Below are 20154 nucleotides of genomic sequence, written 5' to 3'. Positions count from 1 at the left end.
CTCCCTCTCTCTCTGCCCCTCCCCCGTTCATGCTCTGTCTCTCTCTGTCCCAAAAATAAATAAACATTGAAAAAAAAATTTAAAATTAAAAAGTTGAAAATGCATAGGAGGTATTTAATGCTAGAGATGGGCTGGGTCCCCACAGACTTACAGAGTTATAGAATTTAATAGAGAGAATTATAGAATTCTACTGTTAGAAGAAATTGTTGCAATTATCTAACTTGAACCCTGTATTTTTTAATAAATAATATAACTAAAAACTCATAATAAATGATGAACTGATTAACTTACAAATACTGGAGGGATAGCAGGTCTTCAAATGTGTCTTTATGTAATTCGGTCAGATAATTTTCACTGAGAATTCTGCAAAATGAAAAGGTCATTTCTGTATCAAAATGCAAAATAACTACAACAATTTGCTACACAGGACCGCTAGATGTGAGAGAAACCTGGGTAATGGTGCCACCAAATACACTAATTCTTATTTAATGTAGGGATGGCGACCTCTGCTGTTTGATTCATATCTTTTCTTCTCACATACTCCTTTCCCTCTCTCTCTCTCTCTCTCTCTCTCACACACACACACACACACACACCCCTATCCACTCTTCACACCAAAATGTACATTTAATGCCTACTCTCTGGATCACAAAATCTCTGTTAGAACCCAGCCCTGAGTGGCAAAAACATGGACAGAACTGCCACTTCCTCCTCTCTTTTCCCAAATTTTATTGTGGAAGCCCTATTTATAACCATATCAGTGCTACGAGTAAAGCCATCTAATTTTTTTCCCCAACCAAAAAGTATCTGTGAGAACTAAAAATGTGCATAAAATGCACATAACATAAATGCTCAGTTTAATAAGTATGGAGTAAATACCCGTGTAACACTATTTGTTCATTCTACTGTTGGTGGATACTAGATTTTTCTAATTTTTAGTTATTATAAACAGTGCTGCTTTGAACATTTTTCTGTTTATATCCTAGTACACATTTGCCTAAGTTTCTCCAGGATTTAACAGGGGTACAAAATTGCCTTCCTAAGAGGTTGTGCTATTTCAAGCTGGCAGATTGAAACATGCCAAGTCTCTACCAAACTCCAAACTCCACCAAAGTCCCTAAGAATGATTAGAAAAGATACAATTAGAAAATCCACAACCTTAGCTCAAAGCCAAGGGAGTAGCTCTATAAACACTCCCCACCAGAAATGCCTTGGAGCCACCTACAGGGTGATTAGCTGGGATACTGCAGTAGGACCAAGGACAGCACATCAACCCCACATCCTTCCTCCTGGGATCTGGCAGCAAAGGGTGTTTTCTTCCAGGCAGGAGCCATTGGTGTTAGAAGGGGGCAGGGTCCCAGAACCCTGGAGGAAGGGTCTACACTCTGACTAGCCATTAGAAGTCACCTCCCACCTCTTCTTTAACTCTCAGGGGGACCTGTCACCAATAACAAGCCCCGTGGTTCATTTCACCTCTTCCTTAGGACCAGAAAACAGAAGCAAGTCAAATCTCAACTACAAAGATAAATTGCACTCAGGAATGACCATGTGGAGTGAGAAAGCCAATTCCATTCAGGACAGAAAATAAAAAACAAATATAACAGCTTATAGTCAATGACACAGTTAACAGAGAAAACACAAAAGGATTTGAGAATACCAACATTAATGGGGCACCTGCGTGGCTCAGTCGGTTAAGCATCCGACTTCGGCTCAGGTTGCAGTCCATGGGCTCAAGCCCTGCACTGGGCTCTGGGCTGAAGCTCAGAGCCTGGAGCCTGCTTCAGATTCTGTGTCTCCCTCTCTCTCTGCCCCTCCCCAACTTGCACTCTGTCTCTCACTCTCTCTCTCTCTCAAAAATAAACACTATAAAAAATTTGGAATAGCATCATTAATATATCCTCAGATAGAGGTAAACAGTACATCTAATAAAAAGAACCAACTCAAGATTATATGAATGAAAAGTATTATCATTAGTAAAAAACTCAGTCTATGAGCAGCAGAAATGGTCGTTGAATAAATTAGAAAACTTGAGGGGCGCCTGGGTGGCTCAGTCGGTCAAGCGGCCGACTTCAGCTTAGGTCATGATCTCGCGGCCCGTGAGTTCGAGCCCCGCGTCAGGCTCTGGGCTGATGGCTCAGAGCCTGGAGCCTGCTTCCAATTCTGTGTCTCCCTCTCTCTCTGCCCCTCCCCCATTCATGCTCTGTCTCTCTCTGTCTCAAAAAGAAAAATAAAACGTTAAAAAAATTAAAAAAAAATAAATTAGAAAACTTGAGAGATCTGGCCACTGATTTCTTACCAATACTTGAAATTATATGTATTTATTATATTTACATATTTGTTTTTATATTATATATTTGTAAACCCCTTGACAAGTGGGATATTTGGTCAGTTTTGTTCTTGAGCTTATATCAATGGCATGTAAAACAGTTCCTGGGACATAGGAGATGCTCCATAAATATTTGTTGAATGAATTCAGAAAGTGACAGGTATCAATTTGCAAATATACTACTTTTAATTAAAACAAATCATTCATTTATCATCATTTATGAGAATAAGTACAACTTCACAGGAAAACACATGTCTTTCTCCACCTCCACCCCAATTTGTGACTCAATATTTTGAGACAAGAACCTTTTGAGAATTTCATAAAAGCTATGGAATGGACCCTTTCCCTAGAAAACTGCACTTTCTTGAATACGTGCAAAGGTGTGCATGCAATTTCAATTTGCAGACCATCCCTTTAGGGCTCACGTCCGTGAATAGAATGGACTGAATTTGTGGGTGCCAAACTTGGATGGAAAATAAAATCACATCTCTATTTTCACAAACCTCTAACTAGAATTAGCATTTCCTTCCATTATGAATGTAGGCAACAAACCACAGATTAGTATAGTTAATTTGGTCCCCAGCAGAAATCAGATATTTTCATATCACATATTTGGCGTGGATATCTCAAAATATCATTTATTTTCATCAGTACCTTGAAGTTATAATAGTTAGTAGGCCTACCATTATATTTTGTTATTTAATATTCTAACAGAAGCAGATTTATTGCTATATCACTAATCTTTTTAAAAAATTTTTGAAAACTCTATTTCCACATAATTTCCTTTTCCTATATATTTTAACTTATTATACATTTGAAAACATTATCTCAAGAACATAAGCTTCTGCAGATCATCAACCGATATATAGAAGGGTGCCTGGGTGGCTCAGTCTGTTAAGTGTCCAACTTCAGCTCAGGTCATGATCTCACGGTTCGTGGGTTCGAGCCCCACATTGGGCTCTCTGCTGACAGATCAGAGCCTGGAGCCTGCTTCCAATTCTGTGTCTCCCTCTCTTTCTGCCCCTCCCCTGTTCATGCTCTGTCTCTCAGCAATAAATAAATGTTAAAAAAAAATTTTTTTTTAAAAATTGATATATAGAAAAAAAGGTTAAAAATCCTGCCCCAGGGGACTATTGACCCATAGTTAAAAACTTCTGTCTTACAAGGCATAACCCTCAAGCTGAATTAGAAATCATCAAATCTTGGGGCACCTGGGTGGCTCAGAGCCTGCTTTGGACTCTGTGTCTCCCTCTCTCTCTGCCCCTTCCCTGCTCGCTAGCTCTCTCTCTCTCTCTCTCAAAAATAAATAAACATTTAAAAATTTTTTAAGAATCATCAAATCTTACCAGATTCATGTTCTAGTATATAAACTACCAAATACATGCTTTTCAAAAAATATTTTTTTAATTTCAGTTTATTTTTTTAATAGGTAATATATATTTGCATGGCTCAGAATTCCAAAGGTATATAATACACAATTCAAAGTTTTTCTCCTACCCCTGTCCCTCAGCCTACCCACTCTCTCCACTCTCTCTTGTTTCTTGTGCCAAATTACTTTCATTTTTCTTACAAGTTCGGGAAATAAGATCTCCAAGTTAGATACCATCATGAGAAAATATAAACTATATATAGTATTTAAGAAATTCATAAAATTCATAAGAAAACAACTACCTTATTCTACCATTTGTCCCTTACCAGTAAGGTTGTCAGACTAAGGGGCAGGGGGGAATCTACTTCAGGGGGATCATAATCCCTACATTTAGATTACTATGACTGTTATGTCTTTTATTATTAATTCAGAAGTCATTTATGACTTATCTACCCAAGTTGAACTAATGATATGACACACAATCTGTCATGAAAAATGCCAGTCAATTACTTTGAGTATAATATTGTTTCCAAAATTACTTGTGTCTACACTGACTTTTTCTACAAATCAATTAAAAAAAAAAAAAAAAGATAACAGGGGCGCCTGGGTGGTGCAGTCGGTTAAGCGTCCGACTTCAGCCAGGTCACGATCTCGCGGTCCGTGAGTTCGAGCCCCGCGTCAGGCTCTGGGCTGATGGCTCAGAGCCTGGAGCCTGTTTCCGATTCTGTGTCTCCCTCTCTCTCTGCCCCTCCCCCGTTCATGCTCTGTCTCTCTCTGTCGCAAAAATAAATAAACGTTGAAAAAAAAAATTAAAAAAAAAAAGATAACAAAAAAATTGGCAAAGGACAGAAAATTCAGACAAGAAACACAAATGCCCAGGAAACATACAGAGATATTTAAATGTATAAGTAATCAGAAAAATTCAAATTCAGAAGGGACCCATTTTATTCACCCACCAGATCAGCCAAGAAATGGAGAATATCCAAGAGTGGGAGGGTAGGAGGAAATGAATGCTGTCATGGTGTATGGATTGGTGTGTAAATTGGCACAACTTTTTTGAGGGCAATTAAAATTGTATATATCGACATCGTCTTCATCCCAACAATTCCATTTCCAGGGATCTATTCTACAGAAATACCCACCCACGTACACAAAGATGCATGTATGAGGTGGTCCATGCAGCAATGCATGTAATAAGAAAACTGGACACAGCCTAAACATCCATCAAGAGGGGAATTATTAAATCGTAATACACTCATACTATGGAATATTATGCAGCAGTTTGCATGGATGGGGTAACCCTCTATGTACTGGAAGAAAAAAAGTCTAAGACATACCACGAAGCAAAAGAATCGAGTTGTAGGATGTTACAATTTCTGTAAAAAAAAGATAAGAAAATCACACAACAAACCTATTTTGCTGGAAATATGTATGTAGGCAAATGCATGGAAAAAGGTCTGGAAGGATATATACTAAATCCAGAGTAGTGGCTATCCCAGCAGTGGGGGGATTAGAACATAAGGCAGGTGTTCACTATATCTGTTATTTCATCAAAAAAAATTTTTTTAATGTTTACTTATTTTTGAGACAGAGAGAGAGGGAATGAATGAGCAGGGGAGGGGCAGAGAGAGAGGGAGACAGAATCCGAAGCAGGCTCCAGGCTCTGAGCTGTCAACACAGAGCCCAACGTGGGGCTTGAACCCACGAACCGTTGAGATTATGACCTGAGCCGAAGTTGGACACTTAAACGAATAAGCCCCCCAGGCCCCCCGTTATTTCATTTTTATATATTGAGACTATAATCATGTATTCCTTGTATAATGGAAAATAAGTTGAAATTGATTCTAATTTTAAAGGGAACCTGCCAAATTTAATTTTTAAAATAAACACAGATGGGGCGCCTGGGTGGCTCAGTCGGTTAAGCGGCCGACTTCAGCTCAGGTCATGATCTCGCAGTCCGTGAGTTCGAGCCCTGCGTCGGGCTCTGTGCTGACAGCTCAGAGCCTGGAGCCTGTTTCAGATTCTGTGTCTCCCTCTCTCTGACCCTCCCCCGTTCATGCTCTGTCTCTCTCTGTTTCAAAAATAAATAAACGTTAAAAAAAAAATTAACACAGAATTGCAATCAGTAGAGGTTGAGTTGGGATATGGAAGGGGAAACACCTTTCCTCAGAGCTACTGACTTCAAAGTTCTGGACCAAGAAGGACCTTAGAATGCAGTTAGTTTTTTTGTTTTTGTTTTTGTTTTTTTTTTTTTTTTGTATTCGTATTTGGAGAGAATATACTCACAGTTTCTCAGCCCAACGGTATCCCTTCCATACATTTTCATCAATGTAAGAAATAGAGTTTCCTTGGAAATTTCTGTGAAGAAACACAGTTCAGATCCTTGAATAGGTAGGAAAGGAATGAACGGAATAAATAAGAGAATCACTGGCAACCCTGTGGGGAATATTCCAATGCAGTAAATGCCAACTTTCTACTTTCTGCAGCTATCAGCATCCCAGGTGGTGCAATTAATAAAGAGCTAGCGTGGGGCCAATGGCACAAACAAGGCAGCTCCTTAGAACCTGAACCTCCTATTTGTTCCATTCCTTGGGTAGATAATGCCTGTTAATTACTCTGGAGTATTTTCTTTTAGAAATTATATTGGCGAGGAGAGAGGGAAGATGGCGGCGTAGGAGGACGCTGGGCTCACCGCGCGTCCTGCTGATCACTTAGATTCCACCCACACCTGCCTAAATAACCCAGAAAACCGCCAGAGGATTAGCAGAACGGAGTCTCCGGAGCCAAGCGCAGACGAGAGGCCCACGGAAGAGGGTAGGAAGGACTGCGAGGCGGTGCGCGCTCCACGGACTGGCGGGAGGGAGCCGGGGCGGAGGGGCGGCTGGCCGGCCAAGCAGAGCCCCCGAGTGTGGCTGGCAAAAGCTGAGGGGCCTGACGGACTGTGTTCCGACAACAAGCGCGACTTAGCGTCTGGGAGGTCATAAGTTAACAGCTCTGCTGTTGTGCGCGTTGTGAATAACTGGTATTTGGTGAGCCAGGGGAGAGAGCACCAGAATAAGCTGTGAATGAACTTAATAGTCTAAGCCCCTTGAAGATACGTTGTCCGGTTTCCAGAGACTGACTGTATCAGGGAAATGAGGGAAAGACGCCCCATTCACCCTACTTTGCCCATTTGTGTCTTGCAGAAATCCTGGCTACCACGAGGGACTCTGGCTTCAGTCCTGCTTCTCTCGCCCGTGGCCCCTGTTGTCTGTAGATAAATTCTGAACTGTTTACGTTTTAGTTCCTTACCACGTGGCTAGAACTGGTCATGGATTTCTACATTTCAATATGAGAAAAACAAGTATTTTACAAGCAATGCTGAGAAGCCAGTATCGGAAAGTAAACTTTGTAGGTGGCCTGAGGCAGGACGGCGTTCACTCTGTGACAACCTCACACAGTGTCTCACTCTCGTCACCCAGCTCTTCAGTAGTGGAATCTGTGGCCTTCTCTGCTGTGGCTTTGCCAGCCTCCCTGGGAAAAGGAGAAGAATGCCAAGGCTTTGACTGTCGAAAGGAACAATTCGACTCTTCATAATTTCCCCATTTTAGAGAAAATCTTCCCCAATCACGTACCCTAGTTCCATGTGGAAAATCTCTTCTTCCTGAGAAGAATCCTTGTGTAGCTTCTGTGCCATGTTTTTATTGCGTGTGGCATTGAGAGGTCTGTACATGTCCCTAAGCCAAAGTGGCCGCCTTCTCCAGAAAAAGCCCTCCTAGAAAACAGAAAGGACAATGTTAGGTCCTTTTCCCCTGCCTTCTCCAGCCACGGTACTTTATCCTCCTCAGATTTACCTGAATGTCACTTTCCTTTGAGCATCTGTTATGCAGCCCAGATCCAAAGCAGCCCCTTGAAGGAAACACACACACAGACAATTAGTGATTCGTACCATTTTCCATGCCTCTCACAATGTATTTCTCCAGTCTTATTAGCAAGCAAAATCAACACAGACCTGGGATCTCAGAAATAATTCCATACATGCTGGGCTTTCAGAATTGTCCTGTGTCTGTCCATAATGGCCCCACAGTGTCCCTGGGAGACCTTTGTATGTAACTTGACATGAAGTATAGGCAGGATTTTCACCCTGCTCCCCTTCTGGCCCTTGGCCAAGTGCCCTTGTGCAGTCAACAAACTGGGTGACCACACGGCAGAAGCACCTAACTCTCTCCAGAAGCATTTTACATCCGTCCCCGCCAGGCTTAGCCTCCCAGGCATCATTTGCTGGCGGGTGGGGAGGTTTTCCATTTTCCTAGCTGCTTTACCTTACGAGATGAATCGCACCGAGTGAATGCCTGAGTCCAACCAGCAGTTATCTAGCTCACTGACTGTCACACTGCAGGCAGATGAGGGAGTGGGTCGTGAAATCACCTTAAAACACACGGCTAGCGCTAAAACACAAAATACTCTTTTTGCATACAAACGGAATAGGGGGTACCTGGGTGGCTCAGTCAGGTGAGCAGCCCAAGTCTTGATTTTGCCTCAAGTGATGATCTCACAGATTGTGACATTGAGCCCTGTGTCTGGCTCTGTGCTGATAGTGTAGAACCTGCTTGGGATTCTCTCTCTCTCTCTCTCTCTCTCTCTCTCTCCCTCTCTGCTCCACCCCCCCCCAAATAAATAATAAACTCAAACAGAACAGAAAGAATCAGAGTGTATGGTAAGTTTGTTTTAGAAGGGACTTATGTCTATACGGTATGTGTGCACTGAGTTGTGACATAAAATGCAGTTCACAGCCCAAGAACAGTGTAGTCAGAGACATGCCCAACTGGAAAGGAACCATCTTCTTTCTGGTTCTAGTGGTACTAGTGATACAACCGTCCGGCAAGACATCTTCCTTTTCTCCTTCTCCATCTCATTATTATAAAAGGAAGAGATAAATGATTATCTAAGGTCTCTCCCAGTTCAAATTCTATTGGGTCTGGATAAAGGGAATGGAGAGCGGGGCCTCGAAAACCAGAAGGAGGAAGAAGGAAGTCTCCCCCCCACTCTATAGGACGGACTCATGTATTCCACCTTCCATCATGCTTGAAGACTAGCCCCTTCACCCCACGACTTTTGGCCCTCCCTATCCCTTCTCCAGAGCCTCTGAGAAGGTCTGTGGCCAGGCCCGATGCCCACCGCCAAGAGCAACGGGTCTGAACATTTCCACCCCCGTCCCCCCACGATCTTTCTTTAAAGGTCTAGTGAGCAGGTGCTCTGTGCCAGCCCCATTCTAACTCGGGTTTGGCTGGGCAGCTAACTTTGCGGGATCCAGGCAAAGCATTAGGCCAAATATGTATTCTTTCTGCCTTTGGTGATTTCCTGGCTGTAAAACAAGGGGATTGAAATAGATGAGTTTGAAAATCTAGTTCTAAAATTCTACTTTAACGATTGCCAGACTAATATTTACCTTGAGCTTCCTTCTTTACCTTCCTTGGCTGCTGCTCTATGAGAACGAATCTGTTTTGGAAGAGAACATGATCACAGTTACCCATCACAATAACCACTCCCTCCAAATCTTTATTCATTCCTTTGCATTTTAGGTCTTCTCTACCCAGTGAGATGATAACTTTTCCTAGGACAGGAATTTGTTTAATAGTCCTTTGACTCTTCAATAACACCTAACTTGTGTGCAGCTGATAATACATTTTACTGACTGTCTCAGATAACATTCAACAGATAATTCCTAATAAAAATTCTTGGGAGGAGGAAAAGAAAAGTGTCTACCAGAAACCTAAACAGCAGCACTGTTTTAAAGTCAAGGACAAGAGTAGGATGTATATTTGAATAAATATATTGAATATATATTCAATTCATACATAATTGAATAAAAGGTAAACAGGCAAGCTCCAGGAATAGGCAACTGTAATTATGACAAGCTTTGAGTAGCCTGATGCAGGATTTTAGCTGCAGGGTTTTAACTGAACCTGTCTACACAATGCCTTGCGAAGTGGAGGAGAGAGCTGTAGGTACATCTAATTAATCAACAAGATGACACTTTTATCTCTAAGCCATGCCCTTTCTTCCGAGATGACTGATAGCTCCATGAAGGTGAAGACTATTTCTCTCTCATCATTTTAGCCAACGAGGAAAGAAATCAGTGGTAGGAGGAGGATGACTGGTGAGTGCATCGAATCGACATAATTTTTTTGAGTTGAAGAAATTTTACTATCGTGTCAACTGTGGCCTTCTTAGACCTAATGTCTCAGAACAAGCTAATGGCTTGTTATCTTGGTTACAATCCACAGATGTCTCCCGGCAGTGGGGTTCCTTTTAAAATCCCTGGAATATACTTTGCAATGAAAGGACAAAGCCTATCTCCTTCCTCCAGACTGAAGAGGGATATCAGGTCGTGATAGGTGGGAAAGTGGCTTTGATTTTCAGTTTGTGGGTTCTGAATCTATTATAAAGAAGGAATATAGTCTGGGAATCTGAATTAATTGTTGTCCTTACCTCAATGAGACAGAAAACTATGATCAAAATCATCACTACTACAGTCACAGATATTGCCAAGATGAGTTTGTTGTTATAGCCATAGCCTGGAACTTTTGTGAGCTAAAAAAAAGGGAAAGAACAATGTTTTTAGAAAACAGAGATAGGATGAAAGTTAACTATTCTTTAACGACTCTAAAACCCCATTCTTTCCGATGAATCGCTTATAGGTTCTTAAGGAATATACCAAATCTAATGTGATATGTAATCTTAATCATTAGGATTTTCTTCAAGAATTTATGTATCTTGTATGTTAGGTCCTCTTTTTGTCTACTCTGGGAACAGCGGCACTGTTTCCTGAATGAGCAAAGTGGCAGATCATTGCCTTAGGCAAAATTATGTGGCCAAGACAAGACCCGGACTAGGAGCCCCTGGTCCTTGTGCTTGGGTCCATGTCCTAAACCACCTAAATGTCGAGACCCCACATTTTGGGATTTATCCTCACCTCCCTTGACTCCTGCCCTCTCTGTTCACTCTGGACTTCTGTGCTCTCACTGATATAGTTCTCATTTTCCCATTGGTCCGTATCCCACTCTGCCTTGGACACCTTTACTTCTTGCTGCTCGCTGAGAAGCTTCATCAGGAGGCCTGTTCTGGAGATGAGCTTGGCACAGGCCAGCTGCATGTGGGTCTCGGAGCAGTCCATTTTCAAAGTCCGGATAACATGAGAAATGAGGCTTCTCACGTCATTGTTGGGGATGAGGGACTGTAGCTGCTGGTTTAACGGAATTTCAAACAGATCACCTTTGACACAGTGAAGCCTGTGGCTTTTGGGGGCAAGCCAGTGCCCGCATTGTGGTATTCCCATTGTGTATCATTGGTTTGTTTAACGGTCGGCATAGAGTTGTCTGCAGTAACAGTAGAATTAGCAGTGGAAAGATTCTTACGGTTTGTGAATTCAGGGAGGGTTTGTGCTGGCACAGTAGTGTTTCCTGTAGAAATATTTTCGTCAGAAACATTTTGGGCAGTAGCGTTCTCTGCAGTAGTGTTTTCTCTGTAAGTTCCTGAAGGAGCAAATAATTCTGGAAAAGGATTTTTCTGAGGACTCAGTTCTCCCGGAGATGAAAAATCCTCTCGTGAAGGGGAATTTATGAGGCTCCTGACTGCAGAGGATGGAGGCCTCTTTGCAAGCAGCTGTCTATTACTGAGTGAACTTTCCTTTCTGGACTTTCGATTCAGTTTGGCCTAGGGTGTTCTGTGGACCACATGGGAGCGACTTTTATGAAAGCGGTGTGTTTTTCTGGGGTGTGAGGCTGGCCCGAAAGCCTTCATATTTCTAACTCTAGCATTTGCATCTTCTAAAACAAAAACGCTGTACATGAAGTCTTTTGATTTTTTTTTTTCACGTCAGGTGGGGATTTTAGAGCGGGGGTGGCAGAAGGCCTGCCCAAAGAGTATTGCTTCAGGAAAGAAGAGACCGCTGCCTTGTGCTCCTCTACGAACGAAGGCTCTGTATTGAAGGAGCTTCCCATTAATTTGCTGGGCCTGTGCGCCACGTGAAGCTCCCCTGGGGATGGTCTCCTGAGCCTTCTTTCCTTGGCCATGTTCTCCACAGACGGCTGGGCGTTCTGTTTCCTCTGGATGTTCTGACGTCTCAGTTCTTTTAAGTGCCTTTTCCGTATGCCCTTTGGGCCCTTGATGACCTTGTTCACTCTCAGGAACTTTTTCCCCACACTCTCAACCTCGTCTAGGCTCTTCTCCTGCGGTTGGGCAGTTTCCAATTTCTTTGGAAAGATTTGACATTTAAACTTGGGACCTAATCACTTAGATTCCACCTACACCTGCCTAAATAACCCAGAAAGCCGCCAGAGGATTAGCAGAACGGAGTCTCCGGAGCCAAGCGCAGATGAGAGGCCCACAGAAGAGGGGCCCCTCCTGAAGTGGATCACCTAAGGAGAAGCGAGCTAAGCCTGCCCCTCCTGCCCACCCCAGCTAATACGCCTACCCACCCCAGCTAATACGCCAGATCCCCAGCATCACAAGCCTGGCAGTGTGCAAGTAGCCCAGATGGGCCACGCCACCCTACAGTGAATCCCGCCCCTAGGAGAGGAGAAGAGAAGGCACACACCAGTCTGACTGTGGCCCCAGCGGTGGGCTGGGGGCAGACATCAGGTCGGACTGCGGCCCCGCCCACCAACTCCAGTTATACACCACAGCACAGGGGAAGCGCCCTGCAGGTCCTCACCACTCCAGGGACTACCCAAAATGACCAAGCGGAAGAATTCCCCTCAGAAGCATCTCCAGGAAATAACAACAGCTAATGAACTGATCAAAAAGGATTTAAATAATATAACAGAAAGTGAATTTAGAATAATAGTCATAAAATTAATCGCTGGGCTTGCAAACAGTATGGAGGACAGCAGAGAATCTCTTGCTACAGAGATCAAGGGACTAAGGAACAGTCACGAGGAGCTGAAAAGCGCTTTAAACGAAATGCAAAACAAAATGGAAACGACGACAGCTCGGATTGAAGAGGCAGAGGAGAGAATAGGTGAACTAGAGGATAAAGTTATGGAAAAAGAGGAAGCTGAGAGAAAGAGAGATAAAAAAATCCAGGAGTATGAGGGGAAAATTAGAGAACTGAGCGATACACTAAAAAGAAATAATATACGCATAATTGGTATCCCAGAGGAGGAAGAGAGAGGGAAAGGTGCTGAAGGGGTACTTGAAGAAATTATAACTGAGAACTTCCCTGAACTGGGGAAGGAAAAAGGCATTGAAATCCAAGAGGCACAGAGAACTCCCTTCAGACGTAACTTGAATCGATCTTCTGCACGACATATCATAGTGAAACTGGCAAAATACAAGGATAAAGAGAAAATTCTGAAAGCAGCAAGGGATAAACGTGCCCTCACATATAAAGGGAGACCTATAAGACTCGTGACTGATCTCTCTTTTGAAACTTGGCAGGCCAGAAAGAATTGGCACGAGATCTTCAGTGTGCTAAACAGAAAAAGTATGCAGCCGAGAATCCTTTATCCAGCAAGTCTGTCATTTAGAATAGAAGGAGAGATAAAGGTCTTCCCAAACAAACAAAAACTGAAGGAATTTGTCACCACTAAACCAGCCCTACAAGAGATCCTAAGGGGGACCCTGTGAGACAAAGTACCAGAGACATCGCTACAAGCATAAAACATACAGACATCACAATGACTCTAAACCCGTATCTTTCTATAATAACACTGAATGTAAATGGATTAAATGCGCCAACCAAAAGACATAGGGTATCAGAATGGATAAAAAAACAAGACCCATCTATTTGCTGTCTACAAGAGACTCATTTTAGACCTGAGGACACCTTTAGATTGAGAGTGAGGGGATGGAGAACTATTTATCATGCTACTGGAAGCCAAAAGAAAGCTGGAGTAGCCATACTTGTATCAGACAAACTAGACTTTAAATTAAAGGCTGTAACAAGAGATGAAGAAGGGCATTATATAATAATTACAGGGTCTATCCATCAGGAAGAGCTAACAATTATAAATGTCTATGCGCCGAATACCGGAGCCCCCAAATATATAAAACAATTACTCATAAACATAAGCAACCTTATTGATAAGAATGTGGTAATTGCAGGGAACTTTAACACTCCACTTACAGAAATGGATAGATCATCTAGACACATGGTCAATAAAGAAACAAGGGCCCTGAATGAGACATTGGATCAGATGGACTTGACAGATATATTTAGAACTCTGCATCCCAAAGCAACAGAATATACTTTCTTCTCGAGTGCACATGCAACATTCTCCAAGATAGATCATATACTGGGTCACAAAACAGCCCTTCATAAGTTTACAAGAATTGAAATTATACCATGCATACTTTCAGACCACAATGCTATGAAGCTTGAAATCAACCACAGGAAAAAGTCTGGAAAACCTCCAAAAGCATGGAGGTTAAAGAACACCCTACTAAAGAATGTGTGGGTCAGCCAGGCAATTAGAGAAGAAAGTAAAAAATATATGGAAACAAGCGAAAATGAAAATACAACAATCCAAACGCTTTGGGACGCAGCGAAGGCAGTCCTGAGAGGAAAATACATTGCAATCCAGGCCGATCTCAAGAAACAAGAAAAATCCCAAATACATAATCTAACAGCACACCTAAAGGAAATAGAAGCAGAACAGCGAAGGCAGCCTAAACCCAGCAGAAGAAGAGAAATAATAAAGATCAGAGCAGAAATAAACAATAGAGAGTCTAAAAAAACTGTAGAGCAGATCAACGAAACCAAGAGTTGGTTTTTTGAAAAAATAAACAAAATTGACAAACCTCTAGCCAGGCTTCTCAAAAAGAAAAGGGAGATGACCCAAATAGATAAAATCATGAATGAAAATGGAATTATTACAACCAATCCCTCAGAGATACAAACAATTATCAGGGAATACTATGAAAAATTATATGCCAAGAAATTGGGCAACCTGGAAGAAATGGACAAATTCCTAAACACCCACACTCTTCCAAAACTCAATCAGGAGGAAATAGAAAGCTTGAACAGACCCATAACCAGCAAAGAAATTGAATCGGTTATCAAAAATCTCCCAACAAATAAGAGTCCAGGACCAGATGGCTTCCCAGGGGAGTTCTACCAGACGTTTAAAGCAGAGATAATACCTATCCTTCTCAAGCTATTCCAAAAAATAGAAGGGGAAGGAAAACTTCCAGACTCATTCTATGAAGCCAGTATTACTTTGATTCCTAAACCAGACAGAGACCCAGTAAAAAAAGAGAACTACAGGCCAATATCCCTGATGAATATGGATGCAAAAATTCTCAATAAGATACTGGCAAATCGAATTCAACGGCATATAAAAAGAATTATTCACCATGACCAAGTGGGATTCATTCCTGGGGTGCAGGGCTGGTTCAACACTCGCAAATCAATCAACGTGATACATCACATTAACAAAAAAAAAAAAAGAGAAGAACCATATGATCCTGTCAATCGATGCAGAAAAGGCCTTTGACAAAATCCAGCACCCTTTTTTAATAAAAACCCTTGAGACAGTCGGGATGGAAGGAACATACTTAAAGATCATAAAAGCCATTTATGAAAAGCCCACAGCTAACATCATCCTCAACGGGGAAAAACTAGAGCTTTTTCCCTGAGATCAGGAACACGACAGGGATGCCCACTCTCACCGCTGTTGTTTAACATAGTGCTGGAAGTTCTAGCATCAGCAATCAGACAACAAAAGGAAATCAAAGGCATCAAAATTGGCAAAGATGAAGTCAAGCTTTCGCTTTTTGCAGATGACATGATATTATACATGGAAAATCCGATAGACTCCACCAAAGTCTGCTAGAACTGATACATGAATTCAGCAAAGTTGCAGGATACAAAATCAATGTACAGAAATCAGTTGCATTCTTATACACTAACAATGAAGCAACAGAGAGACAAATAAAGAAACTGATCCCATTCACAATTGCAGCAAGAAGCATAAAATACCTAGGAATAAATCTAACCAAAGATGTAAAAGATCTGCATGCTGAAAACTATAGGAAACTTATGAAGGTAATTGAAGATTTAAAGAAATGGAAAGACATTCCCTGCTCATGGATTGGAAGAATAAATATTGTCAAAATGTCCATACTACCCAAAGCTATCTACACATTCAATGCAATCCCAATCAAAATTGCATTCTTCTCGAAACTAGAACAAGCAATCCTAAAATTCATATGGAACCACAAAAGGCCCCGAATAGCCAAAGTAATTTTGAAGAAGAAGACCAAAGCAGGAGGCACCACAATCCCAGACTTTAGCCTCTACTACAAAGCTGTCATCATCAAGACAGCATGGTATTGGCACAAAAACAGACACATAGACCAATGGAATAGAATAGAAACCCCAGAACTAGACCCACAAACGTATGGCCAACTCATCTTTGACAAAGCAGGAAAGAACATCCAATGGAAAAAAGACAGTCTCTTTAACAAATGGTGCTGGGAGAACTGGACAGCAACATGCAGAAGAATGAAACTAGACCACTTTCTCACACCATTCACAAAAATAAACTTAAAATGGATAAAGGACCTGAATGGGAGACAGGAAACCATCAAAACCTTAGAGGAGAAAGCAGGAAAAGACCTCTCTGACCTCAGCCGTAGCAATCTCTTACTCGACACATCCCCAAAGGCAAGGGAATTAAAAGCAAAAGTGAATTACTGGGACCTTATGAAGATAAAACGCTTCTGCACAGCAAAGGAAACAACCAACAAAACTAAAAGGCAACCAACGGAATGGGAAAAGATATTTGCAAATGACATATCGGACAAAGGGCTAGTATCCAAAATCTATAAAGAGCTCACCAAACTCCACACCCGAAAAGCAAATAACCCAGTGAAGAAATGGGCAGAAAACATGAATAGACACTTCTCTAAAGAAGACATCCGGATGGCCAACAGGCACATGAAAAGATGTTCAACGTCGCTCCTTATCAGGGAAATACAAATCAAAACCACACTCAGATATCACCTCACGCCAGTCAGAGTGGCCAAAATGAACAAATCGGGAGACTGTAGATGCTGGAGAGGATGTGGAGAAACGGGAACCCTCTTGCACTGTTGGTGGGAATGCAAATTGGTGCAGCCGCTCTGGAAAGCAGTGTGGAGGTTCCTCAGAAAATTAAAAATAGACCTACCCTATGACCCAGCAATAGCACTGCTAGGAATTTATCCAAGGGACACAGGAGTACTGATGCATAGGGGCACTTGTACCCCAATGTTTATAGCAGCACTCTCAACAATAGCCAAATGATGGAAAGAGCCTAAATGTCCATCAACTGATGAATGGATAAAGAAATTGTGGTTTATATACACAATGGAATACTACGTGGCAATGAGAAAAAATGAAATATGGCCTTTTGTAGCAACGTGGATGGAACTGGAGAGTGTGATGCTAAGTGAAATAAGCCATACAGAGAAAGACAGATACCATATGATTTCACTCTTATGTGGATCCTGAGAAACTTAACAGAAACCCATGGGGGAGGGGAAGGAAAAAAAAAAAAAAAGAGGTTAGAGTGGGAGAGAGCCAAAGCATAAGAGACTGTTAAAAACTGAGAACAAACTGAGGGTTGATGGGGGGTGGGAGGGAGGGGAGGGTGGGTGATGGGTATTGAGGAGGGCACCTTTTGGGATGAGCACTGGGTGTTGTATGGAAACCAATTTGACAATAAATTTCATATATTAAAAAAATAAATAAATAAAAAATAAAATATAAAACAAGGTAAAAAATAAACAAAAAATAAACAAAAAACCAAATGAATGAATAAACAACAACAAAAAAGAGAAAACACTTGTAAATATGGAGAACAAACTAGGGATATGGACAAAATGAGTGAAAAGGGTTAAGAGGTACAAACTTGCAGTTATAAAATAAATAAGTCACCAGATGAAAAGTACAGCATAGGGAATATCGTCAATAATACTGTAATATACTTATTGTGGTGAGCATTTCATAATGTATATAAAAGATCACTGTGTTGTACACCTGAAACTAATTTAATATTACATGATCTATATATACTTCAATAAAAGAGATAATTGAGGGGCACCCAGGTGGCTCAGTCAGTTAAGCATCTGACTTCAGCTCAGGTCATGATCTCATAGTCTGTGATTTCAGGCCCCACATCAGGCTCTGTGTCTACAGCTCAGAGCCTGGAGCCTGCTTCAGATTCTGTGTCTCCCTCTCTCTCTGCCCCTCCCCCACTTGCACTCTGTCTCTCTCAAAAATAAAAAATAAAAAAAGATAATTGACTATTTAAACAAAAAAAATAATATGGTGTGCTAAAAGTAAAACGTATGAAAACAATAGCACAAAGGTCAGGAGGGGAACAATGGAAGTACACTATTTATTGTAAGGTTCTTATACTATTCATGAAATCATATCATATCATTTGAAGATAGACTGTGATAAGTTAAACATGAACACTACAAACCATTAAACAGCTACTAAAATAACAAAACCTGAGTTGTAACTATTTATCCCCCCACCAAAAAATAATAAAACGTACTAAATCAACCCAAGAGCAGGAAGAAAAAGAAAAAGAAAAGAAACAAAGAACAGATGGGATACATAGAAAGAGTAGACAGTAGCTTTAAATGTAATCCTATAAATAATTACATTAACTATAAATGGTGCAATCACCTAATTAAAAGATAGAGTTGTCATACTGGATAAAAAAGCAAAAGCCAACTATATGCTGTCTATAAGATTCATCTTCAATACAAAGATATAAGTAGGTTAAAAATATGGAAGAAATTATGCTTTGCTAACACTAATCAAACGAAACCTTGAGTGGCTATATTTACTATAGGACAAAGTCAATTTCAAAGCGAAGATATTACCAGGGATAAATGAGGTTATTCCATTGTGATAGAAATGTCAACTAATAGAAAAGACATAACTTAAAAATTTATGTATCTGATAATAGAACTTCCAAATATATTAAGGAGAATAGGAAAGAGAGACACAAAAGTACACAATTATAGTTGGAGATTTCAATATCCCTCTCTCAATAATTGACAGAAAAAATATATAGAAAATGAGTAATGATACATCAGACTTGAAAAATACTACCAACCTACTTGACCTAGTTGACATTTATAGAATACTCCACACCAAATCAGCAGACTACATATTTTTTTTCAAGTGGGCACATAATATTTATCAAAATAGACCATATTCTCATCTATTACCAGAATTCATTGGCTATAAAACAAGCCTCAATAAATTTAAAAGGATTTCAGTCATCCAACATATTGTTCTGTGACCACAATGGAATTAAATAACAAATTAACAGATCTGTAAAATCTCCAAATATTTAGAAACTAACCAACACACTCCTAAGGAACCCTATTGGTCAAATAAGTCAAAATGGATATTAAAAACGATTTTGTACCGACTGAAACTGAAAACACATGTCAACATGTGGGATGTTGCTCATATAGTATTCATCTTCCCCAGTGTCCACTTTTTTTTTTTAAGTTTTTTTTTTTTTTTTTAACGTTTATTTATTATTTTTGGGACAGAGAGAGACAGAGCATGAACGGGGGAGGGGCAGAGAGAGAGGGAGACACAGAATCGGAAACAGGCTCCAGGCTCCGAGCCATCAGCGCAGAGCCCGACGCGGGGCTCAAACTCACGGACCGCGAGATCGTGACCTGGCTGAAGTCGGACGCTTAACCGACTGCGCCACCCAGGCGCCCCCCCCCCCCCCCCCAGTGTCCACTTTGAAGAAACTAGAAAAAGAAAAGGAAATTCATCACTGAGTAAGGAGAGAAAATGGAATGATGAAGATCAAAGCAGAAATTTTTAAAAAGGAAAACAAAAATAGAGAAGTCAGTGTAATGAAAAGGCACTTTTTAGAGAAGATAAGTAAAACTGATAAACTTCTGGCCAGATTTATCAAGAAAAGACAAGAGAAGACACAAATTATCAATATCAAAAATGAGAGGAATGACATCACTACAATTCTACAGATACTAAAAGGATAATAAGGGAACATTATAAAATACTTTATGTCAATAACTTCAAGATGAAATAGATTCCCTGAAAGACATGAACTACTCCAAAAAATAAGTATGTAATTTAAGTAGCACTATTACAAAAATAAAATCTGTAGTTTAACACTTTCTCACAAAGAAAGCTTCAAGCCCACATGGCTTCACTGGTGAATTCTAGCAAACATTTAAGGAAAACATAATGCCAATTCTGCACAAACTGTACTAGAGAATTGAAGAGAGGGGACTACTTCCCAACTCAATTTTAAGGCCAACATTCACCTTATGAAAAATAGATCAAGACATTAGAAGAAAGGATAGATAGAAGATCTCATATACTGCAGGCTGGAATGCAAAATGGTACATCCACTTTAGAAAACAGGTAAGCAGTTTCTTAAACAGTTAAATATACACTTAGCATATGATGTAGCAATCCTGCCAT

General features: G+C 40.8%; 2 protein-coding genes and 1 pseudogene across 2 annotated transcripts in view; all 3 read right to left on the bottom strand.

The window, feature by feature from the left end:
• Positions 1–6059, bottom strand: part of LOC147571435 (leucine-rich repeat-containing protein 37A2-like) — a 38950-nt gene extending 32891 nt beyond the window's left edge. Inside the window, exons 1-2 of the mRNA XM_086696366.1 lie at positions 5982–6059; positions 292–363 (exon numbers count right to left, since the gene is read on the bottom strand). The gene's annotated coding sequence lies outside the window, so the exon portion shown is untranslated. The remainder of the gene's footprint in view (positions 1–291; positions 364–5981) is intronic.
• A 965-nt stretch (positions 6060–7024) lies between these two features.
• LOC147571431 (leucine-rich repeat-containing protein 37A2-like) overlaps positions 7025–20154 on the bottom strand; it is a 32870-nt gene continuing 19740 nt past the window's right edge. Inside the window, exons 5-9 of the mRNA XM_086696367.1 lie at positions 10167–10268; positions 9124–9173; positions 7529–7583; positions 7310–7449; positions 7025–7208 (exon numbers count right to left, since the gene is read on the bottom strand). Of these exons, the coding sequence (XP_086552493.1) occupies positions 7112–7208; positions 7310–7449; positions 7529–7583; positions 9124–9173; positions 10167–10268 (444 nt within the window). The 3' untranslated portion in view covers positions 7025–7111. The remainder of the gene's footprint in view (positions 7209–7309; positions 7450–7528; positions 7584–9123; positions 9174–10166; positions 10269–20154) is intronic.
• LOC147571434 (leucine-rich repeat-containing protein 37A3 pseudogene) lies at positions 10584–11965 on the bottom strand (annotated as a pseudogene).

This window comes from Puma concolor, unplaced genomic scaffold (assembly GCF_028749965.1).
Source record: "Puma concolor isolate L17-30 unplaced genomic scaffold, mPumCon1.1.hap2 unalloc_scaffold_27, whole genome shotgun sequence".
Lineage (NCBI taxonomy): Eukaryota > Metazoa > Chordata > Mammalia > Carnivora > Felidae > Puma > Puma concolor.
The sequence above is the reverse complement of the archived record's forward strand: the minus strand, read 5'-3'. Positions and strand labels throughout refer to the sequence as shown.